This window comes from Crocodylus siamensis, chromosome 1 (genome assembly GCF_052110815.1).
Source record: "Crocodylus siamensis isolate JL-2025a chromosome 1, ASM5211081v1, whole genome shotgun sequence".
NCBI classification, from domain to species: domain Eukaryota; kingdom Metazoa; phylum Chordata; order Crocodylia; family Crocodylidae; genus Crocodylus; species Crocodylus siamensis.
In genome coordinates this window covers 412,696,663-412,706,316 of record NC_143395.1, presented here as the reverse complement: position 1 = coordinate 412,706,316, position 9,654 = coordinate 412,696,663, and the positions used below count along the sequence as shown (strand labels likewise).

Genomic DNA, 9,654 nt, shown 5'->3' with positions numbered 1-9,654 from the left:
CTGTTCCAGACCTCGGGGGCTCGGACAGGAAAGAAATTCTTCCTTATGTCCAGCCTGAAACGGTCTTGCAGGAGTTTGTGACCGTTCGACCTAGTCATCCCTTGGGGCGCTCTGGTGAACAGACGTTCCCCCAGATCCTGGTGGTCACCCCTGATAAACTTGTAGGTGGCCATCAGATCACCCCTGAGCCTGCGCTTTTCCAGGCTAAAGAGTCCCATGGCTCTCAGCCTGTCATCGTAAGATCTGTTTTCCTGACCTCTGATCATGCGCGTGGCTCTCCTCTGGACTCTCTCAAGCTTCTCCACATCCTTTTTGAATTGCGGAGCCCAAAACTGGACGCAGTACTCCAGCTGCGGCCTCACCAAGGCCGAGTACAAGGGGAGAATGACGTTGCAGGATTTGCTCGAGAAGCATCTATGGATGCACGCCAGCATTTTGGTTGCTTTACTAGCCGCAGCATCGCATTGGAGGCTCATGTTCATCTTGTGGTCAATGGTGACCCCCAAGTCTCTTTCTTCTGTAGTGCTAGCCAACGTAGCACTGCCGAGCCTATAAGGGTGCTGCAGGTTTTTCCTCCCAAGGTGGAGAACCTTGCATTTTTCGGTGTTAAACACCATCAGGTTCTCGTCCACCCATTTGCTGAGCTTGTCCAGCCTGGATCACCAGCCTATCTTCTGGCGTGGATGCTTTGCCCCAAAGTTTGGTGTCATCGGCGAACTTGGCCAGTCCACTCCTGACTCCAATGTCCACATCATTAATGAAGATGTTGAACAGTATGGGTCCAAGGACAGAGCCTTGAGGGACCCCACTGGTCACAGGGCACCATGATGAGTGACTGCCATCAATCACAACCCTCTGGGTCCGACCACGAAGCCAGTTTCCCAGCCAGCGGATCGTGGTGGAGCCAAGGCCACAACTGGGCAGTTTGGCCAAGAGGTGATCATGGGATACCAGATCAAAAGCTTTTCTGAAGTCAAGATATATGACATCAATCTCTTCTCCCTTGTCCAGGTGATAGGTCACCTGGTCATAGAAGGAAATGAGATTGGTCAAACAAGACCTACCCGCAACAAACCCGTGCTGGCTGTCCCTTAGGATGTTAGCCTGGGCCAGTCCCTCAAGGATGGCCTCCTTAATAAACTTTTCTAAGATCTTCCCCAGGATAGAAGCCAGGCTAATGGGCCTGTAGTTAGCCGGATCCACTCTCCTCCCTTTCAAGGACAACATAAAGTCCTTTTTCAGATATGTGGAGAGCCGGAGGAAAAGTAAGGGCAACGTTGGACCCCTGCTAAACCAGATGGGGCAACTGACAACTGACGCCCAGGAAAAAGCCAACCTATTAAATAGGTACTTTGTGTCGGTCTTTCATCAGTCCCATGGGACGCCCATGCCTGCTATGGGACAGGGAGATCCAGGTGATGGGGATCCCCTACCCTCCATCAATGCTGACCTCGTGAAGGAACACCGTGAGAAGCTGGATACCTTCAAGTCAGCCGGCCCTGACAATCTGCACCCCAGGGTACTCAAGGAGCTGGCGAGCGTCATAGCCCAGCCCCTGGCACGGATCTTTGAAAACTCCTGGCGCTCTGGTGTGGTGCCCGAAGACTGGAAGAAGGCCAAGGTGGAGCCGATCTTCAAGAAAGGGAGGAGAGTGGATCCGGCTAACTACAGGCCCATTAGCCTGACTTCTATCCTGGGGAAGGTCTTAGAAAAGTTTATTAAGAAGGCCATCCTTGATGGCCCAGGCTAACATCCTAAGGGGTAGCCAGCATGGGTTTGTTGCGGGTAGGTCTTGTTTGACCAATCTCATTTCCTTCTATGACCAGGTGACCTATCACCTGGACGAGGGAGAAGAGATTGATGTCATATATCTTGACTTCAAAAAAGCCTTTGATCTGGTATCCCACGATCACCTCTTGGCCAAACTGCCCAGTTGTGGCCTTGGCTCCACCACGATCCGCTGGCTGGGAAATTGGCTCCGTGGTCGGACCCAGAGGGTTGTGATTGATGGCAATCAGTCATCATGGTGTCCTGTGACCAGTGGGGTCCCTCAAGGCTCTGTCCTTGGACCCATACTGTTCAACATCTTCATTAATGATGTGGACATTGGAGTCAGGAGTGGACTGGCCAAGTTCGCCGATGACACCAAACTTTGGGGCAAAGCATCCACGCCAGAAGACAGGCGGGTGATCCAGGCTGACCTGGACAAGCTCAGCAAATGGGCGGACGAGAACCTGATGGTGTTTAACACCAAAAAATGCAAGGCTCTCCACCTTGGGAGGAAAAACCTGCAGCACCCTTATAGGCTCGGCAGTGCTACGTTGGTTAGCACTACAGAAGAAAGAGACTTGGGGGTCATCATTGACCACAAGATGAACATGAGCCTCCAATGCGATGCTGCGGCTAGTAAAGCGACCAAAAAGCTGGCGTACATCCATAGATGCTTCTCGAGCAAATCTCGCAACGTCATTCTCCCCTTGTACTCGGCCTTGGTGAGGCCGCAGCTGGAGTACTGCGTCCAGTTTTGGGCTCCGCAATTCAAAAAGGATGTGGAGAAGCTTGAGAGAGTCCAGAGGAGAGCCACGCGCATGATCAGAGGTCAGGAAAACAGATCTTACGATGACAGGCTGAGAGCCATGGGACGCTTTAGCCTGGAAAAGCGCAGGCTCAGGGGTGATCTGATGGCCACCTATAAGTTTATCAGGGGTGACCACCAGGATCTGGGGGAACGTTTGTTCACCAGAGCGCCCCAAGGGATGACGAGGTTGAACAGTCACAAACTCCTGCAAGACCGTTTCAGGCTGGACATAAGGAAGAATTTCTTTCCTGTCCAAGCCCCCGAGGTCTGGAACAGTCTGCCAGCGGAGGTGGTTCAAGCACCTACATTGAACACCTTCAAAAGTAAATTGGATGCTTATCTTGCTGGGATCCTATGACCCCAGCTGACTTCCTGCCCTTTGGGCAGGGGGCTGGACTCGATCTCCCAAGGTCCCTTCCAGCCCTGATGTCTATGAAATCTATGAAATCTATGAAAATGAGGTCTCTGCATGTCTCTTCCAGCCCAACTTCTGTATGAGTCTGGGATAACTCTCCTTATGGATTGTGCAGGGAGCTTGAGCACCTCGCTCAGGGCGGTGTATTCCACTCGCTGGCAGGGGCCTAACAGACACCGGCTGGTGCCTAAACTTGAGGGATTTAGCCCTGAGCTTTTTCAGACGGGTTTTTTTTATTCTCTCCACACCTTGTTGCCATCTCCCCTTTGTTCTCCAGACAAACTACTGCTCTTTCTCTCTGCATCTGGGCTTAACACATTGCATCTAGTCTGCTGGTCATTTGAGAAATGCGTGTTTGTTGAGTTCTGCAATAAGGGCTTCCAGGGAGCTCAGTGCCAGCAATGGCAAAACTGAGTGAAAGCTTTGCAGTTAGGGTCAAGTCGGGGTAGCATTGCTCTTCTCAGGCTGTGTGGGGGGAGGCAGGATTCCAGATTCCAATTCTCCCTGTTTTGTCTGGAAGATCTGTTGCAATCAGCCGCCCGCTAGATTTCCATGCAGCCGCTAGTCTTGCAAACCCTTTCTTATCTCTGCACTGAAAGATAAGGTGACCCCTGAATGTCTCAGTTTATGGTCAAGTTAGGGATCATTTTGGGTGACACTCATCATGGTGCCAAACAGATGACTAAGCAGACTCTGACCTCCCACTGCTCAGTATTTTGATTAGCTACATATAGAGGAGTGTTTGGAGATGACAGCACCACCCTTTTTTCACTTTCAAAAGCTTGCTGGGCTTATTCTCTTCCACCTTAGCTCCAAGCAAGGTGCAAGGCTTCAGCACTGTTAGCGAACAGGCTTTAGCTCAGATCTGGTGTCAGAAGAACCATCTGGCCATAGCCATGGAAGAGTACTTCTCTGCTGTCCAAAAAATGGAACAACTGGTCTTGTTCCCCAGTCTCCTGAGAGGGGTTTTCGAGGAACAGGATGACACAGCCACTGCTGACTTCGGTGAAAAAGATTTGTATGAGCACTTCCTCTGGCTGAAATCAATCAAACTCGCCGTGGAGGGTGGCCAGGTCCCCAGAGAGAAATGCAAGCTCCCTGTCACCAACAAAGAGGAAAAAAAAGAGAACAGAGGGGATGCCAGTCTTGAAGAGCTGTTTTACCACCATTTTACAGGCTTGTACCATGTTCTGATGACCCTGACCAAGAAAGCCAATGCATTGACCAGAAAGTACAATGATATTATTGGAGAAATCAACCAGAGTGATACCGTGCTTACCTGGTGAAATGCCCGCTGTTACTTTCAAAGGTAAGACCTCAGAGAGATGGCATCGTGGGGTGCGTACACATGTACTAATTTTCTGATGGTTAACTTTTTTAAAGTCAACTTTAAAAAAAGTCGGGGGTCCAAGAACAGTGGTTGTTCCTTAAGGAGATGATCTTCCAAGCCCAAAGGGAGGTAATCCCAACACAGATCAAAAGGGACAAGAGGGCGCAAAAGCCCCCATGGCTCACCAAAAGCATTCGGGAACTTCTCCTAACTAAAATGGAGGTGCACACCCAATGGCAGGGAGGGGCCATCATCAGGGAAGACTATATCTCCATTGCTCGGGGCTGCAGGGGGGCTGCGAGGAAGGCCAAGGCGGAGATGGGACTGGGACTAGCAACCCAGATAAAGGATATCAAGAAGTCCTTTTTTAAATACATAGAGGGCAAAAAGAAGGTACCAGGTAACATGGGGCCCCTGCAAGACACACTAGGAAATCTGGTCGTCACACCAGACAACAAAGCTAACCTATTTAATGATTTCTTTGCCTCCATTTTCTTGAGCAGGGACCAGATCACCCCCCCACACACACACTGGGACCCCCTCAGGCCCCAGGGGAGGGGAGCTGCACCCTGACCTAGGGTCAGTGAGGATCTAGTTAGTGAACTTCCAGAGGGTCTGGATGTATTCAAACCAGCTGCTCTGGATGATCTCCACCCCCAGGTGCTGAGGGAATTAGCTGAGGTCATTGCGGGACCCCTGGCATGGCTTTACGAGCACTCGTGGTGCTCTGGTGTGGGGCCAGAGGACTGGAAAAGGGACAATGCGGTTCCCATTTTCAAAAAAGGGAGGAAGGAGGACCTGGGAAACTATAGCCCAGTTAGTCTTACCTCAATCGTGGGTAAGTTTTTATCCATGTCCATGAGGGGCCAGCGGGGGAGGTTATGCTGAGGGGCAACCAACACGGGTTCATTAGAGGCAGGTCCTGTCAGACCAACCTGGCGGCCTTCTACGACCAGGTCACCAAATCCTTAGGCGCAGGGGTAGCAGTGGACGTAGTTCTCCTCGACTTCCGGAAGGCTTTCGACACTGTCTCTCACCTCGTTCTCATTAAAAAACTGGGGGGCTGTGGTGTCGATGCCCACACAGTCAATTGGGTCACCAACTGGTGGGAGGGCCACACCCAGAGCAGTGGTGAATGGGTCATTTTCGCCCTGGAGGGATGTGGGCAGTGGGGTCCCCCAGGGCTCGGTCCTCGGGCCCGCACTGTTCAACATCTTCATCAGTGATTTGGACGAGGGGGTAAAAAGCACCCTGTTCAAATTTGCTGATGACACTGAGATGTGGGGGGGACGTGGGCACACTGGAAGGAAGGAATAGGCTGCAATCAGACCTAGAAAGGTTACAGGGGTGGGCGGATGAGAATAGGATGGGATTCAATACTGACAAGTGCAAGGTGATGCACCTGGGGAGGAGGAACCGGCACCATACCTACAGGTTGGGGATCTCCCTTCTCGTCAGTGCAGAGGCAGAAAAGGATCTTGGAGTCATTATTGATGCCAGGATGAACATGGGCCGGCAGTGTGGGGATGCAGTCAGGAAGGCCAGCCGCACCCTGTCATGCATCCACAGATGCATCTCGAGCAGGTCCAAGGAGGTGATCCTCCCCCTCTATGCGGCGCTGGTCAGGCCGCAGCTGGAGGACTGCGTCCAGCTCTGGGCACCGCACTTCAAGAGGGATGTGGACAACATGGAGAGGGTCCAGAGGAAGCCACTCGCATGATCAGGGGACAGCAGGGCAGGCCCTACGAGGAGAGGCTACGGGACCTGAATCTGTTCAGCCTCCACAAGAGAAGGCTGAGGGGGATCTAGTGGCCTGTTACAAACTAGTCCGGGGGGATCAGCAGGCATTGGGGGAGTCCCTGCTCCCCTGAGCACTGCCAGGAGTGACCAGGAATAACGGTCACAAGCTGGCGGAGGGGACATCCAGACTAAACCTCAGGAGGCGCGACTTCACGGTCAGGGTGGCTAGGGTCTGGAACCAACTTGCAAGAGAAGTGGTGCTGGCTCCTACCCTGGGGGTCTTTAAGAGGAGGCTGGATGCACACCTTGCAGGGGTCATTTGACCCCAGTACTCTTTCCTGCCATGGCAGGGGGATGGACTTGATGATCTGCTCAGGTCCTTTCTGACCCGACCAACCACGAAACTATGAAACTTAACTGTCAGAAAGTACACCCAAATGTGGAGCAGAGTCAACTTAAATGCGGTGCAAGATAATAAACCTTTGAGATGTGTTATCTTGAGTCGCACTAGTTAAATTGACTTAGCTCACAAGATGGCTACTACCATGTCAATGAGCTGTACCTGTATATGCTCTGATGTGGCTTAAGTTGTCTTGGTTAAATTGCCTTATTTTAAATTGACTTAGTATGTGAGCACACACCCTTAGAGATGAGACTTCAATAGAGCAGGGCCATATATCGCCCCTCTTCTTTCCCCCCAAATCCAAGTGACTATGAGCCTCATTTAACTGCTATTTGTGTTATCACCCAGAGCTGTCAGGCACCCTTGGCTCAAATCCTGGAAGGAAAGTCTCAGCCTTTCTTTCCATGATAGACAACTTGTGCTGTATGCATTTTACTGCATTTTTTCACTTCCCTCTTTGAAGATCTTTTTAAATCTTTTTAAAAAGGGGTTCACTTCACAATGATTCAAATGTCTCCAATATTATTAGCTCCAGCTTTTAGATAAGACCTTAAAATCTAGCCTTCTTTGCTGCTGTGTGCAGACACTGGAGATCCCATCTCTTTAGTAAGACTAGGATTTTGGCTAAGGCAAGGGTCTGTGGAAGCAAGGCTTGCATTGGATCCCGTTGGCTACTTTACTATATGCATGTGCCATGTGTACTGTAGTTTGGAGTCATCCGGGCTGAAAGCTGCTGTGTAACGATACTCCATTAATTTTCATACTAAAATGAGAAACACACAGGCATCAAAATAATTTGAAGTTAAGGGGTTGAATTGTTCCAAGATCACTTGTTATTTCTATTGGAAGCTTGTGGAAGCAGAACAAAATTTGGGGCGTGTGTGCACACAGCACAGTAGGGCTCCTAACTCTTATTGTGGCTGTACGTCAACAGTCCCAAACCTCCCTGGTCTACAAACAACAGCACTGAATAACACCCTGTGGCCGATGTCAGACTTTGCTGTCAGCCTGAAGAAACTGGAAAGCAAAATTGCCCATGGTAGTAAGCAACGTTGGAGGGTCTTGCAAATAAAGTATCACCCATGAACGATGCGTGGGGGACTGTTACACTAGGCACTGACACAGTATACAGAGTTAATAATAATAATACGTTCAGAAGGCAAACCAGTCTCCTATTCTTTTTGTACTAAAGTTTGAAGATGTTTAATAGAGCAAAGATATAGTAGTAGTAGTAATGATGATGATGATATCACCTATATTTTAAACGTTGTTACCATGAAATATCCTCCCGCTGGCCGTTTGGAATAACAGATGCAGTGCCAAGCTCAGGATATTTGTGCGCTAACAAGAACATTTCAAAGTTCCTGACTCTCTTATGATGAATCCCATAGGGGCTGCCCGCCACCCAGACACTGCGTATTGCCAACGCCTTACTGCAACTACTGCCGCTGAAGTTATTCGATGGACCACTGACCTTCTGCTAACTGTATGCTGTGCTGCAATAGCCAAAATAAGTGGGGTTCTTCCACGCTGTGATGTCTACTGAGACAAATGGTTTGTTGTGTCTGACTCAGTGGGATGACACTTTCCCTAGCTGCAGCCATACTTTGAAAAACAACTACTTTCACTTGTGGATTCATTAGTTCACCGACACAAACGTCATCCCCTTTTGAGTTTGGTTTGGTTTCTTACAAGTACATGCAAGTAAAGTCTTGTACAACATCAAAGCAACCTTCTGCTCTCTAGAGCAGTGAGTCTCAACCAAAGTGGCATAGGATCCTTTTAAGGGTACTCTGTGTTATTAGCACAATTTGGTGTGCAAACACCTACCCGTAACTTACAAGATTGTTGGTGTCACTGGGCATAACCCTAGGTAACTTAGAGGGATGGAAGACCACGAGTGTCGATGAACCCCCTCTGCTCTAGGCCCAGGCGAGCCAGGGCGCCCCCCCCCCCTTCCCCAACCTTTGTAACCCTTTCTTTGACTTTTGTAATCTCCTGTAATACTGGAAAACAGGATGAGTAGCAGGCAAGCTGAAACTCCCTAAAAACTGTTATCTGTGGAATGCAAGGGCACTGCTCAGAGAGAGAAGGGAGGAGGGAAAGGGGAGGGGGGGGGCAGCTAGTGGAAAACTACTGCAGAAAATGACCAGGGTATAAATATACACTGTTGCAGGGCTAGGTGCGCAGGATTTGAGACCATACAGTCTCCCTGCGCCTTTTACTTGAGCTCAAATAAACTCTGTCTACTTCTCCTCCCAGTGTGTTTATTTGGCGCGACGCACACCAGGCAACGAACCCAATTGTTGCCTCCCTCGGGCACCTTGTGCCGGCAACAGTTTTTGGCGCCCAATGTGGGTCAAGGCTAACATTTTGCCTTGCCCGGATCCCTCCTGGGGTCGACAACTTGCGGCAACGACCGACGCCCAGCGCACACCGGTGGTTTCATCGGGGGCCTCGGCAGAGACGTGGTTTGATCGACCCCGGAGGGCACAACGGTGCAATGCGCTCAAATAGTGGAGAAGCGATCGTGGGCAACAGTGTGGAACCGGTGCCTCGGACAAGGTAGGATAAGCTCAGCAGTCTGAGCATTGCCCGTTAAGACCTGAGGACGCCCAGTGTCTCCCTGTAGGACCTGGGGATGCCCAGTGTCTCCCTGGAGTATGGGGCAGGGACAGATTACAGTTGGAAGGGCATGGTGTACACCCTTAGAATGCATTCTGACTAATTGGAAACTAAGTTAGATCTAATGACTAAAAATAATCTTAAAAGGTTCTGTACAGTGAAATGGCCTCAATATCAACTGGAGGATCAGGAAAGGTGGCCTCCGGAAGGGTCAATTAACTATAATACAATCCTCCAATTACTCCTGTTTTGTCAGCAGATGGGTAAGTGGAATGAACATTTGTATGCGCAATTGTTTATGGCTTTACGAAATAAGACAGATATTTTGCAGAAGTGTAATTTGACTCCGACAGGATCAGTAGTTGTCAGTGTTGAGTCTCAACATTCCCCCCCAACCACTGTAATGCCAGAGTCGGCGTCCCCTTCAGCTTTAACACCTCCACCATATTGATGCAAAAGATTGCGGTTTGTTTCTTGGAGGCTCGCAAAGTATCACAGACACACACTCATTAGATGGCACAAAAGGTGTATTTGCAAATAGGGTCAGAGCAGAGTCAAAAACT

The 9,654-nt window shown here is 50.0% G+C and overlaps 1 protein-coding gene across 1 annotated transcript; it reads left to right on the top strand.

Annotated features, from left to right (window-relative positions):
• The first annotated feature begins 3,739 nt into the window (after positions 1 to 3,739).
• Positions 3,740 to 8,723, top strand: THRSP (thyroid hormone responsive). Its single transcript, XM_090031774.1, has 2 exons — positions 3,740 to 4,302; positions 7,858 to 8,723. Exon 1 carries the CDS (start codon positions 3,890 to 3,892, stop codon positions 4,277 to 4,279), a length of 390 nt encoding a protein of 129 aa, XP_089887900.1. The 5' UTR covers positions 3,740 to 3,889; the 3' UTR covers positions 4,280 to 4,302; positions 7,858 to 8,723.
• Positions 8,724 to 9,654: the final 931 nt, after the last annotated feature.

Bases quoted from the DNA above. Each gene is read 5' to 3' on its own strand.
- THRSP (XM_090031774.1), top strand. From the start codon at position 3,890: ATGGAAGAGTACTTCTCTGCTGTCCAAAAAATGGAACAACTGGTCTTG.